At 34.7% G+C, this 21689-nt stretch overlaps 1 protein-coding gene across 2 annotated transcripts in view; it reads right to left on the bottom strand.

Annotated features, from left to right (window-relative positions):
• LOC123869912 overlaps positions 1–21689 on the bottom strand; it is an 88729-nt gene that overhangs the window by 5745 nt on the left and 61295 nt on the right. For both annotated transcript variants that reach the window (XM_045913001.1, XM_045913000.1), the window contains exons 4-6: positions 14584–14717; positions 4841–4960; positions 1495–1642 (exon numbers count right to left, since the gene is read on the bottom strand). In XM_045913001.1, coding sequence (XP_045768957.1) covers positions 1495–1642; positions 4841–4960; positions 14584–14717 — 402 coding nt within the window. The remainder of the gene's footprint in view (positions 1–1494; positions 1643–4840; positions 4961–14583; positions 14718–21689) is intronic.

Genomic DNA, 21689 nt, shown 5'->3' with positions numbered 1-21689 from the left:
TACCTGTCGAATTTTTCTAACAGTGTAAGCAGCAGAGCTGAGTTTACCATCAAGTGTTGATATGTGGGTGTTCCATAGAAGCTTTGCATCTAACATTATACCGAGAAACACGGGGTTCTCCTTTATTTTCAACATATGATTATTTATCAATGAATTTATGTCATTTAAGGTCCTGGTATTGGGCAGTGTGAATTCAACACACTTAGATTTCTTTGCATTTGGAAGTAAATTGTTAGCAATAAATCAGAGAGTGACCTGTGATATGGCATTACATATAGTATACATTGTCAAAAATTATAATATTAAAGCTGTGCGTATTGCGTGAGGAATAGGTTGCAAGAGAGTTGCAACTTGCAGGGTTTGATGCATACGCTATTGCCAGCAAACATGAGACATATTTTTATCTACAGGCAACGTCTGAGTAGGTAACGCATACGTCTAACGCAAGTTGAAATGTATTTAGTTAGACCTATCGACAAGTTTGGAGTCGGGTGCAGTCTAAATGTGGCCCGTGTGTTTAGACTGTCCGTTTCTGTCAGTTTCACGTGTCGTCCCCCGCACTTCACCACCCCGCTTGCACAAATCGAGACAGCACGAAATTTTCAAGATTTCTGGGTGTAATTTCTGGTTTTCGTAGTTCCCACATAATTATAACAATATAAAATATATAACGATAATTTTTTTACTACATAATATTCATTAAATTTTCTAGGTCTGTGGTTTTTCCAAATTTCATTAAATTGCTTCGATGTCTAGAAAAACGAGCACAAAGTTGGGCCTTTTTTTAAAGAAAAATACAAATCTTTGAGCCCCTGTAATTTTAAAACTACATATTTTTAGAAAAATCTAAAACACCACAGACACAGATATTAGTTTCTAGACTATGTCTGCAAAATTTCATGGACTTTGGTTGCTTAATATTCAAATGAAATGGGAACTACGATTGTATGGAGTAAGTGACGGAGAGAGCTCTGTTAAACCGGTGAAAGAATAAGGTTAGTGATAATTATGACAGAATCGAAAAATTACGGCCAATAACGCTCTGCTCTTAAATTACTGACGAATATAATAACCCCTGTTTTGTCCTTTAAAGCAAAATTAACGTCTAAAATTATAACAAGTGGGGTTTAAAACTAAGATAGATAGGTACTTAAGATATTAATTAGTCCACGAGTGAAAATGCTTTCAAGCGTATTAGCACAGATTAGGTATCAATTACTTCGTAATAAGTGTCTTGTGTGCTGGCTTAATGACCATTGTTAGCTGTTTTGTCTGGACTCCAGAAGTATACATATATACTTCTAATAAGGCGCTGTGGCTAGCTAAGTACTCACTATTATCTGAAACGCGATGTATAGGGAACACTATAGCCTCGCGCGTCTTCGGAAGCGGCGCTATCATTGTACGGATGACTCGCTCCTCGTCCGCAACGTGCTCATGGCTCGAGAAGTATACATACTTCTAATAAGGCGCTGTGGTTAGCTAAGTACTCACTATTATCTGAAACGCGATGTATAGGGAACACTATAGCCTCGCGCGTCTTCGGAAGCGGCGCTATCGTCGTACGGATGACTCGCTCCTCGTCCGCAACCTGTTCATGACTCCGGAAGTAAATAGAGTAGATAAACGCTGAGCATCGGATCTGCACAAAAAGAGAAACACTTTTTAATTTGCAAGGAATATCCGGAAGGATCTAAGAACATTGCATTAGATATTATCCTAAAATAATGGTAGAGATCTCTTATACAGACAATTAGTGCTTCCCTGTCCACTTCGTCTCTTTTTATTTTTACTGCCACAAATTTTTGTTCGAATAAATAATAAAAAAAGTTTATTGTTGGTACGAATAAAAAAAAGAAACTCCCAATGGTCAATAACGAGGAATACGACGACGAAGCTGTGAAAAAGTTTAGTCATAAGCTTGGTATCGACTATAGATAGCTATAAGTATACATCTCTATTACCTAAGAGTTAGTACGGAACCCAGAATAACGATACTTAGGATAGTAGGTACTTCAGGACCGATTTCGATTAAATATGAATATCATGTAAATACTTAAACAATAAGTTTACCGAGTACTACTATGGTAAATTTATTACTAAATCATATTTAATCAATCTAAATATTGATTATCTTGAATATAATCCAAATAAAAAAAACATCTGCAGAAATTGGAATATATTCTATTCCAATTTCCGCAGCCGAATTTATTTGTCTTGCTTTTCCTCGAAACTACACAATATTGGATATGATCAATATTAGTATCTGCTTATATCCTTCACTATTAATACTGTGTATATCAACAAAACTACTGACTAATGGATTTTCACCCTAAGGGTCTATCCACATAAACGACACCACTTTTGATGACATGGATACAACTCAATAATTCGGTTCATTTTATTTCACCACTGCGGCAAAAATGTGCTGGGCATGCGTTTGAAAAATGTTTTAAATAATATTTATATCTTACAATTTTCCATCTCGCAACAATATACAAGATCCTTTAATATGGATCAACAATCAATGTAGAGACTAGTGATTATTTAGCAATTCGGTTAAAAACTAATTATTTTCTTATGAGATTGTTTTTTTTTTGCCACAATAAAGTTGTTTAAATAATAATGGTACTTACAGTGGTCGGAAAGTTGTCGATATTGACCACAAGTTTGCGAGAGACAAGCGTCGTACCTGCATAGGAATGGGATAACACGTTTCCATACAATTTTCTGCCCGGCGACATTTTTGCAGTAATTGTGATTGGAGCGCGTCTGAAACGACCTTAATGTATAAGCGTCTATGATAATAATATGCTATCGCTCAAGTGGTAGACGACTAGTTGATGTTGAGGTTAATTAGTTAATCTCAATTCTAACCGACAGATTTTGCTAAAGTCCGAAAATTTGGTATTTCTCAGATTTACTATTTAGTATTGAGATTCTCTAGGTCATCTTCAGTTGAGCATAACAGAAATAGATAGATAGATAGATAGAGTTAAAAAAATAGTTTAAACCGGGAAAAACCTAAATCACCATCAAGTTGATATTATAAGCACAGGTCCAATATGGCCCAGAGTGAAATCAGAGCATTCCGACTACGCGCAGTTTGGTCTTACCTACCCCTAGAGTATTTATGTAAAGCTCGAAATCAGAAGATCCTAAATGAAGTGAAACTACGAGGCTGAGTGGAGTGAAATGGGGAGTGAAAGCCAGTGAAATCCGCAGCAAAACGAAGATTGAGTAGGTGAACTTGAATGAAAGGACCGAGTCTTGTGGAGAGCTCTTTTCAAAACTTGAAACCCTTGGGTCTCATCACCATCATTTCAACCATCATCAGCTCAACGGTTGAGGAGCGGACTGACTTCCGAGAGGTCGGCGGTTAAAACCCCACCCGTTGCACTTTTGTCATAACCACTCCTAGCACAAGCTTTACTTTAATATTCTTTATTAAAAAAAACTTTGTCATTGTTACCATCGCAATCATCATAATGACTATCACTATCATCACCCTCATCGTCATTATTACCATCATTACCATTACCATTTACCTACCTACCTTACCTTTAGTTGTTGCTCCAGTGGTTACTGGATACTTTCTCGGTAGCTATAAAATACCTACATCCAAAACAGTCCGTTCCGAGATTTAACGGTTTCCTATACGTCAATGTTAACATTTAACAAGGTAATATTCAGAAGCCTGCTAATTTTTCTACACTTTGACGAATCAAACCCGGTAATATCAAGATTATCTAGTTAATGCCGGCATTAATGATTTCCGTACTCTAGCGGTAACATATACATAAAATATACGGTTTCATTTCATCCGCTTTATTCATTTCCGCGATAACAAATTGAGGTCGTTACTAAAACAATACAGATTTGCTTTGTGGAATTAATTATAATGCCTTTTGTGCTTTTTGTGCGCGTATTTGTATTAAATATTATATTTTTCCTGCGCGGTTCTTGCTACATATAAGTACGTAAACGTATGTAAGTAAGTAGTTCTTCTTCTCTCTGGGCTGGTTTCCGCACTTAAACGTTTCCGTCTGTTGTGCGTAAGTAAGTAGTTATTAGGTTTCCACTTTGACTTTCTTTGAAAGCTTAGGTAAAAGTGTTTTTTCCAAGACGCTATTGATAAATAAAGCTACTCATATTATAAATGCGAAAGTGGTTAGTTAAATAAAAATTTAAATAAATAAAAAGTGTAATTTCACGATGATTTAATAACGATGGTACGGAACCTTTTGTGTGTGAGTCCGACGCACACTTCACCGGTTTTTAAGAAATAGACTTGAGAGCAGTGCTTAAAAAATGGATATTCCTTAACATTTATGCTGTTAATTTTATTTAATACACTTAATTAATTATTAACACAAATAATTTTATGTACCTACGGTTTGTAAATGGTAAAATTACCATTTAATTAATATTTTTACCGATAGGTTCAAAAGTGTCATATTTAATTAAAGTATCAATTTTTCATTTAACTTACTTACATAAATAAAATTTTAAACAATTCTGTTTCCATGTCTGGACGTGCTAACTACCAAGTGAGCCTTAGGTGCCAAAATAAAGAATGTATTTGTTTATTTAAATGAGAAAAAGAGTTACCGTGCACAAATAACAATATTTAGTCCCAACAAACAGCATTAGCAGCATTAACATAAAACACGACAAAAAGAAAAAAAAAAAAAAAACAACCCCAAAAAACATACAAACCATTTTCCTGTGCAGAAAAAGAAACAACAGTGGCTTAAATAAAGCTTTTCGCTCTTAATGCCCTATAAAACCATTTCTAGGAGTGCAGCAAACATCATAAAGACATTATACACTAACTCACCTTTATTTTTCCTCTGATAAAGTGGTGTTTTTGCACTACGAACTGGATAGTACTGTAAGCGGTCCATAAGCTGCCGTTCTCGCCCCCTCCCACTCTGTGCCACACGTGCTGCGAAAGTGCCTATTGACAATAAAAAGGCGCTTTAGTGCACGCGTAAAACTGTACAGCCGATAAACTCCGATATTGTTTTATTGAAATCATAATAGCTTTGCGCCGTAATTTCATCGAACAAATTGTTAATCCCTGCCATTATTATAAGTGCTCCGTTGGTCTAGTAGTCAGCATGTCCGATTCCGGATAATCCTGGGTTCGACTCCCGGGTCGGCTCGAAAATAGAGATTGGATTTATCCGTTAAGAAATTCTCAATACTGACACGGAGTTAGAAAGTTGGCGCTGTTTCATCTCAATGCCTTGGAGAGCACCTTAAAGCTGTTGGTCCTCATTCTGGTCGTGCCGGATTTCTATCCCATCAGGTAATGAGAGGGAGGGAATAAGGAGTGCACCAATATTTGCGCGCACACTGTGCACTATTATATCTTCCGCAGTCAGGAGGATAAATGCGAAAGTATTTCTATCTATTATAATATATACCTACTAGATTTTCATGGCCCATCCATTCAATCGATTATGACTACAGAGACACTTGCATCCCGGAAAAAGATATAGGCTACGTTCTATCCCAGAAAATTAAAAAAGGCCGAACGGGATTTTTTTGTCGTGGACACAATCTATTTGGTTCTCATATTCTGATAGGACGGCCGGTAATCAGGCTCGACCAAAGTGAGATCAGGTGTAAGACTAATATTTATAATATACTCTCCAAGGCACGGAGGCATTCAACTTCCCTATATCCGGGCTGCTACTAAGAATTCTTTATCAGTATTTTTATGGTCTGAAACGGAATCGAATGCGGATGCGATAAGCAACCAAATAAACTAGCTATTAGATCGTGCTCAACGATTTTTATGTACTACCTACCTACGTAGGTACTGGATTGTAAATAACTAAATTCTTAATGAGAATAAAGTTTCTTTAACCGTAACTAATTAATGTTCAATGTCATAAAAGGCTGCTTTTACTACTACCACCAGGGATGTGCTATGGACGTGTGTGATTTGTGATATCCACCAATCATTTTTAATACTCGACATAGCTTAGCATTGGTGGATGCTACGGATGGGAGCTATTGATGGGTGTTACAGGTGGAAACACAGAACGCCTCGCTTCCAAAATCAATGGATGGGAACTACGGATGCGTGAGTGGTGAAGCTATGGACCACCGTACACTGTGCTCGCTATACCGTCAATGCATTAATGTAAACAGCTTCATAGCTTAGCTTTGACCAAGCATAGCTGCATAGCACATCGCTGGGGTAAAAACCTTTACCGCTTGGAAAGTTTTACCGCGTCGAAAAAATGATTTTTGTTCGGAATAGCGTTCTAACTGTGCCGGTTTCGCCGCCACGTACTTGTAAAGGCTTCGTGATGGAGTTTATCTAAAGAAATCGATAAAGCCGTTTCGGAGATTGGAGGCCGGAGTTCGGAATTGGTTTTAGAGCTAACTGTGAAATGGCTATGCCATGGGAATGCCAAAAATATGCTAATGCGCCGTCTTACTGTTCCGAGGTGGGATTTAAGAGCGTTGAAGCATGAGCCTGCTTCCCAAGTTTAGGTATTTACCCGAGGTTCTTTGTTTGTTTCCGTGAACGGACGTACTCAGTGCAGTTTAGTTTATAACAAACCGTTTTGATCCTAGACGATTTTCAAACGGATTATTTTTTCAATATTTTTAAGTATGTGGTTGTTAGTTTGTCGTTTTTTCAAAACAGTGATGTTTTTAAAACAGTGTATTGTCTTTATAGATTAAGTACGAGTGAATAAAACTTATAATTGTAGTCAGTACTTAATACTAATCTTTTATATACTTGTGTAAGTATAAGAGAGTCAAGAAATTATACAAAATTCAACTTTCCTTATACATATTTACGAAAATATGGTTCCCTTATCATGCACAGTATAAATAGTTACACCTACTATAATAATTTTCACATATATATTTATAAAGGCTAAAATAAATGTGAAATCCGTCTAAAATTTAAACAGTCCTAAATATTTAATTTGCAATATTATCAAAAATATAATGCAATGCTAATACTCATAAAGAGATTGAGCATTTTTTTTTATTTATGGTCCTTTACAATCTTTTCAAATTGTATTGTTAGTACTAAATCGTACTTACCGTAAGCGCAAAACAATGGACAGTTCAATGAAAGGGATTAACAGGTACAAAAATGCAGATGTTACACTTGTGTAGGTATTTATTCATCAAAAATAAGTGCATTGCTACACGAGTAAGCTAGGGATACAAAAACAAAATAAGATAAAGTTCAAAACTAAAAGTTTTGAAGACTTCACCGCAGATGATTGATTTATATTTGAATATGTATAAATCATTATATACATGTATTCGAAATTTTCATAGTAACTGCTATGATTTGATATCAAACTCGATCCATCTATTTCAAGTTTATTTTTTCTTGATATACATTTCTTTTTCATGTCATGTGTAGGTAAACCAATTTCAATATACTTTTTGGGTTTTGTAGGTTATATCTCTTACATTCGTTTTGATTAAGATAAGTTCTTTTGTGACATATCGGAAAATTTTATGACATATGACAATATAGCCTCTAACACACGGAATGGTAAAGCGAAGCCAAAGAGAAATCTCATTTATCAAAATTTAATGTGCAGTTTGGCAGTAATAAGTGAATCCATGAACCAATAAACAAACAAACACGCAACACAACACGTGACAGGTTGTGATGGCAATCAGGGTGGGGACGCCCCGCACACCCACACAATCCCTGGGCTAATCCGGTGCGGGATAGCGCGGGTGACGTGCGGGTGTGCAGAACGTCCCCCGCCTCATACCTCGATTGCCATCTCGACCTGTCACGTACTATACATAGCTGCCGAAAACTCAGTCCTCCCTTAGTTGGATAAAGAATTGTTTTATCCATCCATACTAATATTATAAATGCGAAAGTGTGTCTGTCTGTCTGTCTGTCTGTCTGTCTGCTATGCTTTCACGGCTCAACCGCTGAACCGATTTTAATGAAATTTGGTACCAACTTAGGATATTTTCCGGGAAAGGACATAGGCTACTTTTTATCCCGGAAAAACAAACAGTTCCCCCGGGATAGCACACTATGTTTCACGCATTTGTCGTTCAATAACGCCGCAACAGAGCTACGGTTTGACGGCATTTTTTGCACAGATATAATTGAAGACATAACAAGTGATACAGACTACTTTTTTTTCAAAATAAACAAACAGTTCCCGAGGGACAGCACGCTATCTTTCACACATTTGTCGTTCAATAACTCCGCAACAGAGCTACGGATTGACGGCATTTTTTGGATAGACATAGTTGAAGACCTAGCAAGTTATATAAGCTACTTTTTTACTGAAAAATATGAACACTTCCCGCGGGATAGCATACTATTTTTCACGCATTTGTCGTACAATAACGCCGCAACAGAGCTACGGATTGACGCTTTTTTTTTGCAAAGACATAGCTGAGAACCTAATAAGTAATAAATGATACTTTTTCTCCCGAAAAATATGGACACTTCCCGCGGGATAGCATACTATTTTTCACGCATTTGTCGTACAATAACGCCGTAACAGAGCTACGGATTGACGGCATTTTTTGCACAGACATAGTGGAGAATCTAAAAAGTGAAATAAGCTACTTTTCTCTCTAAAAACCAAACAGTTCCTGCAGGATAGCATGCTATCGTTCAGGCATTCGTCATTCAATAACGCCGCAACAGAGTTACGGATGGACGCTTTTTTTGCAAAGACATAGCTGAGAATCTAATAAGTAATAAATGCAACTTTTTCTCCCGAAAAATATTATATGAACACTTCTCGCGGGATAGCATACTGTTTTTCACGCATTTGTCCTTCAATAACGCCACAACAGAGCTATGAATTGACGTCATTTTTTTAGGGTTCAAGCAAAAACGGAACCCTTATAGAATCACTTTGTTGTCTGTCTGTCTGTCTGTCTTTCCGTCATGTCTGTCAAGAAACCTATAGGGTACTTCCCGTTGACCTAGAATCATGAAATTTGGCAGGTAGGTAGGTCTTACAGCACAAGTACAGGAATAAATCTGAAAACTGCGAATTTAAAAAAAATATGTTTCAATTTTCAAACTAAGGTAACTATACCAAGTGGTGGTATATGGTACTCATATGAAAGGGCTTTACCTGTACATTCTAAAACAGGTTTTTATTTATTTTTATGCATAATAGTTTTTGATTTATCGTGCAAAATGTTGGAAAAAATAGCCGAGTACGGAACTCTTAGTGCGCGAGTGTGACTCGCACTTGGCCGGTTGTTTTGCATAGGCATAGTCGAGGAAAAAGTATTATAGACTACTTTTCCTTTAAAAAAAACAAATAGTTCCCGCAGGATAGCATGCTAAAACACATGATAAAATAACTTAGGCATTGCATAAAATATTGTAACAAACCTCAATTATTATTAAAACCTTGAATCACGCGAGCGAAGCCGCGGGTAATAGCTAGTTATTATTAAAACCTTGAATCACGCGAACGAAGCCGTGGGTAATAGCTAGTTCAAAAATAAAACCATCATAAAGATCCACGAGGGATGACCACGTGTAAATGATAGTAATTATCCTATTGTTTCAGGTGTTATGGTAGAGTGTACAATGTATACAACCAAAATCTAAATACAAAATACCGTACTAATGCTGTAAAAGACAATAAACTAATGCTATTATGCATATGAAAAAAAAGAAATCATAAAGGAATACATGAAACCGCGCTAATGCCATAAAAGGACGATGAATCATCAAAATTTTATTTAGCGGCTAGGACAAATAGCAAGGCGTGGCAAGGCTATTGGGATATAGCATTGTCAGCCAGTAATAACTGTAAAACTATAAGCCTTTAAGAATATTTAATTCTGAAAAATTATAATTCTAGTCAATAACTAATTATACAAAATTCAACATTCCGTTTATTTAAAAAACATGGTTTTCTTTATCACAAACGGTATAATGAAACCTTGAGTATTGAGTTTTACATATTTATAAAAGCTCTTGAAATAAATGTGAAACCCATGTAAAATTTAAAGTTAAAAATTTATTTTTTAGAAATTATTAAAAATATAGATCAATGCCACTGCTCTGATAGGCATTGATCTATTCTCTACCGAAATCGCGTTTTACAATCTTTTCAAATTTTGAAAATTAAATTGTTCCCTTTCAATGAAAGGGAACAATAGATACCAATTGCAGCTATTTGCTCGAGGCAATACTTATTTATTAACTAGCTGATGCCCGCAGCTTCACCCGCGTGGATTTAGAAAAAAAAATCCCGTGGGAACTTTTGATTTTCCAGGACAAAAGTAGCCTATCCGTAATAGCCCGTCCCCGGGATGCAAAGCATTTCTGTACCACGTAAAAAACATCTAAACGGATGATCCTTTAAAATCCCGAGGGATCACCAGGATTTAGGAATGCAATTCCTTACAGCATCATATAAACACAATTTAAAAATATACAAAAAGTTTTAATCTTTAAGAAAAAATAGCGAGTATTAAAAATACCTAGTATTGAGAAGTGATAGTCGCACTACAATTTCAGGTAAATCGTAAATAATCCGATAACAATTGCTAAGCAAACAAGCGTTACGTCCGTTCTCGGAGAGGCCTCGGCCGATACTAATTTCCTAGTTCAATTTACTATTGCTTGTTGCACGGTTTTGTAGTGTGTTTCAAGATTATTTTTTGGAAACAAATATTAATTAAATTTAATTTTTTTTTCTGTTTATATTGCAAATATGTTCTTCTTTAATGAGTACTTAGTTTTATTTATAAATGAAGAAAAATAACCCACTTAAATGACAGTTTTATGTGTCTGTAGTTTTATGAAATTATGACTTTTTTGTTTGAATTTTTATAATGTAAAAAATGCCAAATGAAAGATTTGGTTCTGTCATCTTATTAGTTCAGGACCTTTTCTTTGGTAAATATATCTTTTTGTGAGAATCGACCAAGTAACTTTTGATGTAGTGAACGTCAAAGATGACACGAAATCCAAAATTCAGTAATAGTCTTTTGGTATTTTAGGCAATAAAAGATAAACTATGAATAAATTGCAAAATGTTGTCTGTCAATTTAATAAAACAGGAAATATTCTACAAAGTAGTATATACACGTTTTACATAAATGCAGTGTTTAATAAAATATAGGGGGGCAAAATGGCTTAAAAATAGCTTATGCCGGTTCAACACTCTTAACACGCGCGCAGTTCACAAAATCTTTATAGGATAAGCCACGGATAATCTCCTAAACTCCCCACGTATAATATGTGCTCTAAATCTAAAGTTTCACATTATAAATTAGTACAGTCTAAAAGTATTGGTATCTAATATTAATTTTCTCAGAAGTTAGAAAATGAGTTTAATAACGTTACACAATTTTTAAAAGGCTTGAATTTCTGTAAACTTTATTATGATCCTTTGAGCAAGTTTATTCTTATCCATAACTTTTAAAACCAATTGCTTCCTTGGCAACTTTAATAGGTAACTTTTTCACTACTAAAATGGAAAAAGAGCCCTTATGATACGATTTTGTCCATCTATTCATTATGTCCGTCCGTCACAGATGCTTGTTTCAGTAATTCGACGCATTGGAATAGTTTGATAATGCTTGCCCAATTTTTCTACAAACCCGATGATGTCAGCCACTTGGTCCGCATGGATTTAGGTTTTTTATTTAAATCCCATGTTTGATTTTCACATTTACAATATTTGTATGAATAAGTAATAGGTATGGATAAAAAAACTTCAAAAAAATGCATTTACCTACTTTGCAAAACGGGATCGCAGTGTGGTGTAAGTGTAAGTTACATGTCATGTCGGACATCATGTGAAATGAGTTTTATTTATTTGCGTAATTATTCTGAACTAGATTTTATTTATTTTTAAGTTATATTATTATCTTACTTAACATGAAAAATGTCTAAAAATACGGTTTCCCTCCCTTATCTCTGAAGTATGCATAGCGGAAAATCTAAAGGAATTGAAGTTGATAAAAGTTCATTTATGTAGCAAAAAAAAAAAATTGAAATCGTTAACTAAGTATATATAGCACAGTTTTCAACACGTTTTTATTTTTTATTAATTGACATAATCCTTTACAAACAAACTTAGCATAGCGGTCATAGATAATATGTACTGTTTTTGGGCCATAGGTAGACTTTAAAGTAAATTTTTATACGTTTTTTCCAAGATACATAAACCTTGGCGGACGAATCTAACTCGTACTTGGCCGTTTTTTAAGTTAACCATTAGAAACATATTCTAAGTTCCAGTTTTAAAAAATATTTCCTAAAGAAAACGCTTCTTCAAGCCTTTAATCTAGACTAAGCAATTTATTGTAGGTCGGAAACTTTCAACGCAATTATCCGAGATTAAACAAGTGCGAAATCTCTTCAAGTCTTTTTCATGGTACCTACCCTCCAGTCTCAAACCGCAAACCATCGTTTCCAAAGTAATTAAAAAGATCATTAAACAACTCTCACAGGCAGCTCGCTTGTGAGAAGCCTACCATGAATGGTGCTAAGTATATTTAACAGGGCTCTCTCCGTCACTCGCTTCATACAATCGTAGTTCCAATTTCATTTGAATATTAAGCAACCAAAGTCCATGAAATTTTGCAGACATATTCTAGAAACTAATATCTGTGTCTGTGGTGTTTTAGATTTTTCTAAAAATATGTAGTTTTAAAATTACAGTGGCTCAAAGATTTGTATGTAAATTTTAAAGACCGCGTAACTTTGAAATTGAATATTTTAACAGAAATCTGGAAAACCACAAACATAGATATAACATAGATTATAGTTTCTAGAATATGTCTGCAAAATTTCATGGACTTTGGTTGCTTAGTATTCAAATGAAATTGGAACTACGTTTGTATGAAGCGAGTGACGGAGAGACCCCTCTTAATGATGGTTTTGGAATATTTTCATTGAAAAGCATAATAGTATTTTAAAATGTAAAATAATTAGTATTAAATATTAATTCCGCTTAAAAAGAAGCAACCCGTTATTTTTAGGTATTGTAATTATTTATGAAATAGGACACGGACTCGTACAAATTACATTTTGGGCATCCCTTCTTTGTATTCTACAATTTGGCGAGTTATTTTTTAAACCTTTGTATTTATTTAAAAATATTATTTCGAAGCTCTCTGATACTTTGCAATAATATTATAGCCTTTTATTATAAAAAACCGGCCAAGTGCGAGTCAGACTCGCGCACCGTGGATTCCGTACTCGCGTATTTTTCCGACATTTTACACAATAAATCAAAAACTATCATTCACAAAAATAAATACAATTTGTTTTAGAATATAGCCCTGGTAAAGCCCTTTCATATGATACCCCACTTGGTATACTAATCTTACTTTGAAAATTGAAACACATTTTAATATTTTTTGTGATGTAACCACAAATTCACAGTTCTCGGATTTTTTCTTTTACTTGTGCTATAAGACCTACCTGCTTGCCAAATTTCATGATTCTAGGTCATCGGGAAGTACTCTATAGGTTTTCTTGACAGACACGACAGACGGACAGTCGGACAGATGGACAAACAAACAGACTGACAGACAACAAAGTGATCCTATAAGAGTTCCGTTTTTCTTTTGAAGTACGGTACCCTAAAAAGTGACAAAGAATTTGAATTCTGATTCCGGAATTTGAATTTGAATTCTGATTTCAATCCTGAATGTACAAAGGTATGTGTTCCAATTAACAAAGCTCTTCACTTGAGCTGTTGTAAAATTGGAATACAAATAATGATAGAGCAGTGAAGGATGGTTTAAAAATTATATACATATTATGTTACAATCAAACTCTTATCCAGTCCATACTACTTTTGACCGGAAAAACGGTCGAATCTAATTTTGACTGGAAAATGTTCGTAAAACGTAATTTTGACTAAATATATTAGTTAAAAGAAGTTGCAAATAGTACCTGAGTCTCCGTCTGCAAGCAGTGTTATAATATTATATCCTAACCTACTTAAAACTACTTTTGACCAACGTTATCCGTCAAACCCAGTTTCGACCGCTTTTTCAGGTAGGCAAAAGTAGTTTTGGCTGGATAAGAGTTTTAACTGTAACATAATCTAACGGCAAAGCGGCTTACAACGGAGTGAAGCAAAAGCGCTAAGCGCAGCGGGTCTGATAGTCAGAGAGCCAGCGCATGCCTAACCTTCGTTATTTTATAAAATCTGAAAGTTCCTCTGTGTTCCCCAGCACAAGGAGGAACAATCAGTGCCTATGAAGTTTGGATCGTGATGGCTTTGAGAGATAACAGGTAATAAAGTAAAAAATCTTACTTACGTCAGTTTTATACTGACATAAGATTATTTACTTCTTTTATATTTTCTTTGGAATAGTATTAGAAATCACGTCATATATTGCCAGACACTTAGAGTCGTGGCAACCCCCTGCTTAATAGACGCCCTGAGTTAAAAGTTTTAAGAATGTCTACGATAAGCACTTTAAAAATACTTTATTGTGAAGTTCTATCATAATAAAATTATATGAGTCGCTTCAATCGAAGATATTGACCTTTTATGTTTTTCTTTCTTTCTTAATATCTAAAGTATTTCGAGTTGCCGCATTACGTACCGGCTCACTGTTGATAAAAAATGATAGATTCGCTGGCGGCATCGAATCAAAGCTGATACACTCCGCTTTTAGCTTCATGCCAGGTTTGTACCGCCTCTTCAACCCCAGTAACTCTGGATCACTCTTAGGCAGATCTGTAAACAAACGAATTGGTTAACTTGACCTTCAAGAACTTGATTCTAGAGTTACAATATCTTTAACAGTACCTATATATTTTGCGTTCTTCATACAATACAGGCTGTTATTTTAAGAGCGGTCAGTGAGATTAAATTTTTTACTATAACTATAAGAAACAGTAATTCAGTCTAAGGAACCATAATATCGTCAATTTTATAGAAAATAAAAACTGCATGCAAATATTTTTCATAAAATCTCATACATTCATACTCAGGTCAGGATTCAAACCGACCATTTTTTCTCAAAACAAATGGTGATTTTATTATGGTAATAGAAACGAAAAGGCTGAAATAAAAAACAAAAGGTGGCCTTTATCGCTTAGTAGCGAGTAGCGACATCTTCCCTGGTAGCAATCTCTGCCAGGAAAACTAAATTAGGAAAAGAAAATTGAATACTTAGTGGACGGGTTGTCATTAGAAACATTCTGACAAAATATAAACTCAATAGAAATTAATTAAAATAAAATAATGATCTGAATCTGTTTATTTATTTAAATACTCACAAAATACAACCTTATAAATAAATTAATATTATATAAAGATACAGACGAAATCATCAAATTTTAATACATCATCAGTTAACAAATAGCCTTCAAGGTTTATCTCAAAGTTTAAATGAATGCAAATTATTAAGAAATCTCTTTCACGAGTAGGCTCTGCAAAGGAAAAGTGGTGTTTTTTAATATTCAGAAGCCCCGCTTGAATACCGTCTAAACCTGCTTATCATACTGCTTATTATTCATAAGAATTTTTGATATAAATTACTAATTACGAATCTCAATATCTTCAGAGACGGAATTGAGGCTTAGACACTAATTAAATTATTGGACAACGAAATATAACTAGTAAATAATAAATTATATTCACACTCCTATTCAATGCGGATTATTAGGTGATATTTTGAACTCATTTAATAATATTTTAACCCCCGACCCAAAAAGAGGGGTGTTATAAGTTTGACGTGTGTATCTGTGTATCTGTCTGTGGCATAGTAGCTCCTAAACTAATGAACCGATTTTAATTTAGTTTTTTCTGTTTGAAAGGTGGCTTGATCGAGAGTGTTCTTAGCTATAATCCGAGAAAATCGGTTCAGCCGTTTGAAAGTTATCAGCTCTTTTCTAGTTACTGTAACCTTCATTTGTCGGGGGTGTTATAAATTTTTTATTTACACTTATTATTACTATGATAATTCATGTGTAGCACCTACTGTTAATAAATTAGGTACTTTATATTAAGTTTTTGGCAAAAGACAGATTTTTCTAATTGTGATCACACAATTTTAATAGTAGGTAGTTATTACCTATGTGTTTCATCATTTATTCAAAATCTTCAGTGGCTCAATGGTCATGGAACATGGGATTCGTTCCGAAAGTACGAAGGATCCCCCCCCGCCCCCGCGCGTTGCAGCAGGTACCTACACAGCATACAGTTGCAGTACCTTGTAGTACGTTGAATTAACTGTAAGGCAGTAGCCGTACCTTCTTCTAGCTCAAGTTTTACCCTTAGTTGCTGGGGAGAAGGGCATAGTCATATTATATTACAAATAGTAATTAATATATGGGAGTAAATATGGGCTTCAAAAATAATGGCTTTATTTGAAAAAACAATTTATACCCCGAAATAGGCCAAACATTAATTTAAATTAAATATATTTTTCGTCAACCGTGTGATTGATGGAACCACAACTTTTATAAAAGGCATTGCAACTTAATATGCTGCTATCATAAATTTACTTATTTGCTTAATCGTGCGAACGGTAACCACGTAGCCCTGCGTACGTGGAATTCACATAATATGCTACGTTGGACGTCATGGGGGTATACATGCATAAAATGATTTGTTAACAAGTGTAAATTAAAAATTTACAACCCCCGACGATCCAAAGTATCGTAGTTTTCCAAAACATCATTTTCGAATAAATAATTATGTATTTAGGCAACGTCCATCTTGACAGCTTGACATTTGTCTATTGACATAATATTATGAACCTAACGGTTATCTAACCTTCTTTTCTACAAGAAAACTAGAAAAGAGCTGATAACTCTTAAACGGCTGAACCAATTTTTTTAGATTATAGCTAAAAACACTCTCGATCAAGCCACCTTTCAAACAAAAAAAACTAAATCAAAATCGGTTTATTCGTTTAGGCGCTACGATGCCACAGACAGATACACAGATACACAGATACACAGACACACAGATACACAGATACACACGTCAAACTTATAACACCCCTCTTTTTGGGTCGGGGGTTAAAAAAATAAAGTACCAGAAGTCTATTAATTTCAGATCTCAATACGTAGAATCTCTAGGTGCTAAAAATTGTGGTATATATAAATAAAAATACATTAACTTCTAGTTGTTATTATGATTTGCGTAAATCTTTAAGAGAGTAATTTATAAAATGGTCAAGTACGCCTTAGGGTATTAAACAATCAATCATTACTTTATTACGAATTAACTTTTGGCGTGTCAGAAATAGTTTGATTGTTATTAAGAGGAAAGATAATGCGAATGACATAGACGATTTCACCTTCAAACTAGCAATTTTGACATGTCATGACCCTCTATTGACAATTAATCAAGCAGACATTTCAATCTGCGAAATTTACGCGGACTTTTAGTATTTTGACGTAGGAGGGTAAAAGATCCAGTAAATGAACGAATAAGGACTACCCTGACATTGACCTAAAATTAAGGTATATGAGAATCGTTCTATATATAATTTTTATATTTTGTGTGTCTGTACACAGTAGGTATACACTCTTAAATTATTTAAATATCAAAAAATCAAATAAAATGCGTGGTATTAATTATTATAACTTATTTTATTTAACAAAAGGATAAATTGCCAGTAAATGAACTGGGAATTTCAGTGAATGAACGAACTCTATCTAGTGCATAAACTCTCGATTCCTATTAATAAATAAATTCTTAAATATATTTTCGGCTTGGAATTCAAAAAAAATTGTCAGATTTTCACAGTTTTTGACTTATTGTATATTTTTTTCTACATTTTGCGCGATAAATCAAAAACTATTTTACATAATAATAATAAATAAAACCTGTTTTAGAATGTATAATAGAGCCCTTTCTGTATAATAGAGAAAAACTTAATGCCCATGTTGCACCCAAGTCGCTGGAAGTGCAACATCAGCTGCTGAATGTTTTGAGAGTAGTGAGAACAATATACCGTAACACATGTTATCAGATTTGTTCCTTTGAGCCGAGAAGCCACATGTTCTGATGCTTTTTAGACAATCTAAGATCTCTCATTAAGTGGTCCAAATCATTTTGATTGAATAGTCTAAGTTGAGATGTAAAAGTCACTACATCGTCACTACCTTCTGAAAGTTCTTGAAGTAGATTGGAGGTACTGGGTTGGGGCTGAGGTACAGATTTATCACCAGAAGTCAGAATCGTTCTAATTGTAGACTGCAAGTTACAATAGAGTCGCTTGGAACAATTTTTTTGCTGTTTATTCTGGTATATATTCACAATGCAGAAATAATAATCATCATGGTGTTTAGATGGTTCGCGCCAAATTATAATACTTTTTTTAGTAAAAGTAGGGTCTATTCTTATTTGCTCATAAACGCAATGAGGAAATACAGCTTCCACATATAAAAATTTGGAGTCCAGGCCTTGCTGTTAGCTGCTAATGGGTTCTCAAAGTAGCCCGAGTATGCTTGTTTTACAAAGTTAGACACACTTGCACGACATTCTTTAATACGTACTCGCCACCAAATGGTACAAAAATGATTGGAATAACTTGCAGATGTTCTTCTTGATGTTAACACCTCGATAAATTTTGGAAATTACTTGTGTGATCTTAATAAAGTGTGAACATACAAAGTGTGAGTATAGTGCAAAATATGGGGGTACCTGTATCTCAAAAACTAGAGCTGCTGTGTAAAAAATTAAAGTAGATCTGAAATCAGCGACGTCAAATTAGTAAGAAACAGTTTCAAAACCTAATAAAACAAAAAATTTGAATTTTGTATGCCAGTGAAATGATTCGGAATCGGAAGCCACTTTATATATCGCGAAATTTGGAAATGTGGTCAAATTTTCGAAATCCATATTTATCAATGAAAAGCGACATAATTTTGTAAGTAGTACTTACTTACTTCAGTTTACTATTTTTGAACAGTTTCGCAGAGGTACCTACAACAATCGGCCTTATTCAATCAGCCGCCATATTTATAGTAACAGGCAAATAAATACAATTAAATATTGGAACTACAATACCTATGCTCCTAAATGTATCTTAAAAAACAAGTCTCATTCAGCGTTACAAGTGCAGAAGAGGAAGTAGACAGACGGATTAACATCAGTTCGAACAAGTACTGGGCACAAAAGGAAAGAATGAAAGGAGCTTACCCAGTACATCTTAAAAGATCCGTTACAGATACATGCATCCTGCCATGCCTCACCTATGCCAGCCAAACATGGATCCAAACAAAGAATATAAAAAGAATAATAGTGACTTGCTAAAGGGCGATGGCAAGGAGCATAACTTAAGGAAAAAATATTCAAAGTGAGAATTGAAGACATAAGAAAAAAGACAAAGCCTACAGACACCTTGAGACATGCCCTAAAACTGAAATGCAAATGGTCATATTGTATCGATTTTTACAGATGAAAGAAGGACAGGAAAAATCTCCCCTTGGCCAGGTCCAGCAGGCAAAAGAAAAATAGGTAGACCGAAGACGCGTTGGTCTAATGCTATTGTGCAAATCGCGAGAGAAAATTAGCTTGATAGTACCAAAGACAGAGAGAAATGGGGATACCCAAGAGGGATCCTTATCCAAGAAAGAAGAATACCAGAAGAAGAAGAAGAATACCATATTTAAAAAAAAAATCTAAAGAAAAATTAAACCGACTTCAAAAACCACAAACACTAAAAAGTAAAAATAATTTTAGTGATTGTGGTTTTTGAAGTCGGTTTTATTTTTCTTTTGAAAATTTTTTTATTTCACAATTTTTAGTGGCCCCACTGTACTATAATATGCCATACCCAGTTAAAACCCTACTGTTTACTAAGATATTACACTGATCGCGAGCAATTTGCTCTTATCCATTGAGGAGTTCCGTTCTCCATCTCGGAAGATATTCATCAGATCTTCATCAAATTTATATGGGACCACCTGCGAAGTATACCCTATCAAACAAAAAAAAATCCAAATCGGTCCAGGCGTCTTTGAGTAATCGGGGAACATACGTTAAAAAAAAAAGATACCGAGGAATTCAGAACCTCTTCCTTTTTTTGAAGTCGGTTAAAAATATTTTTTAAATTTTGGTAACAGTTTCCTTTTTGTGATCCCAGGGAGCTTTAAATATCGATTTTGAACCAAATCAGTCAATCAACAAAGAATTTCAAAATGGCGTCGACTTTTTTAAATTTTGGTAACAGTTTCTTATTTTGTGATGCCAGGGAGCTCTAAATATCGATTTTGAACGAAATCGGTCAATTAACAAAGAATTTCAAAATGGCGTCGACTTTATTAAATTTTGGTAACAGTTTCCTTTTTTGTGATCCCAGGGAGCTCTAAATATCGATTTTGAACGAAATCGGTCAATTAACAAAGAATTTCAAAATGGCGTCGACTTTTTTAAATTTTGGTAACAGTTTCCTTTTTTGTGATCCCAGGGAGCTCTAAATATCGATTTTGAACGAAATCGGTCAATTAACAAAGAATTTCAAAATGGCGTCGACTTTTTTAAATTTTGGTAACAGTTTCCTTTTTTGTGATGCCAGGGAGCTCTAAATATCGATTTTGAACGAAATCGGTCAATTAACAAAGAATTTCAAAATGGCGTCGACTTTTTTAAATTTTGGTAACAGTTTCTTATTTTGTGATCCCAGGGAGCTCTAAATATCGATTTTGAACGAAATCGGTCAATTAACAAAGAATTTCAAAATGGCGTCGACTTTTTTAAATTTTGGTAACAGTTTCTTATTTTGTGATCCCAGGGAGCTCTAAATATCGATTTTGAACGAAATCGGTCAATTAACAAAGAATTTCAAAATGGCGTCGACTTTTTTAAATTTTGGTAACAGTTTCTTATTTTGTGATCCCAGGGAGCTCTAAATATCGATTTTCAACGAAATCGGTCAATTAACAAAGAATTACAAAATGGCGTCGACTTTTTTAAATTTTGGTAACAGTTTCTTATTTTGTGATCCCAGGGAGCTCTAAATATCGATTTTGAACGAAATCGGTCAATTAACAAAGAATTACAAAATGGCGTCGACTTTTTAAATTTTGGTAACAGTTTCTTATTTTGTGATCCCAGGGAGCTCTAAATATCGATTTTGAACGAAATCGGTCAATTAACAAAGAATTACAAAATGGTGCCAACTGTTTTAAGTTTTGGTAACAATTTCCTGTTTTGTGATCCTAGGGATCGTCAGATATTGATTTTGAACAAAATCTATGACAGTTGAAGAAAATAGATTGTAAACACTATTTAAATTATTATCATTAACAATAAATGAAAACACGACGCGCGACGTGTACTGCAGCCCCTGAGCTTGAGCACAGGCCGAACCGGTATAAACCGATTTCTCTCCGTACGCGACGTAGCGCCTGTGCTCACGCACACACGCGCCTCAAGCTTGTAGTAGTGTACCTATCGTAGCGCGCTTGTATGAAGCTTTGAATCTGTTCGCTACTCATGTGGTTATACAACGCAATACCAAACTCACAAACACTCGAACAAACATACAGACAAGTATATACTCACACACACTCACACACACACACATGGACGCACGCACACGCACTTTTGAACGGTTTGAACGGAACACGGTTTTGAAATTGAAATTGAAAAAAGTGTAAGAATTTGTAAGAAAATATTTAAAAAAGGTATATCAGCCGGTTTTTTATTCCAGCTCTTAATACATGTAAAAACGTCCAATCTGTT

This window comes from Maniola jurtina, chromosome 11 (genome assembly GCF_905333055.1).
Source record: "Maniola jurtina chromosome 11, ilManJurt1.1, whole genome shotgun sequence".
In the NCBI taxonomy this organism is placed as follows: domain Eukaryota; kingdom Metazoa; phylum Arthropoda; class Insecta; order Lepidoptera; family Nymphalidae; genus Maniola; species Maniola jurtina.
The sequence above is the reverse complement of the archived record's forward strand: the minus strand, read 5'-3'. Positions and strand labels throughout refer to the sequence as shown.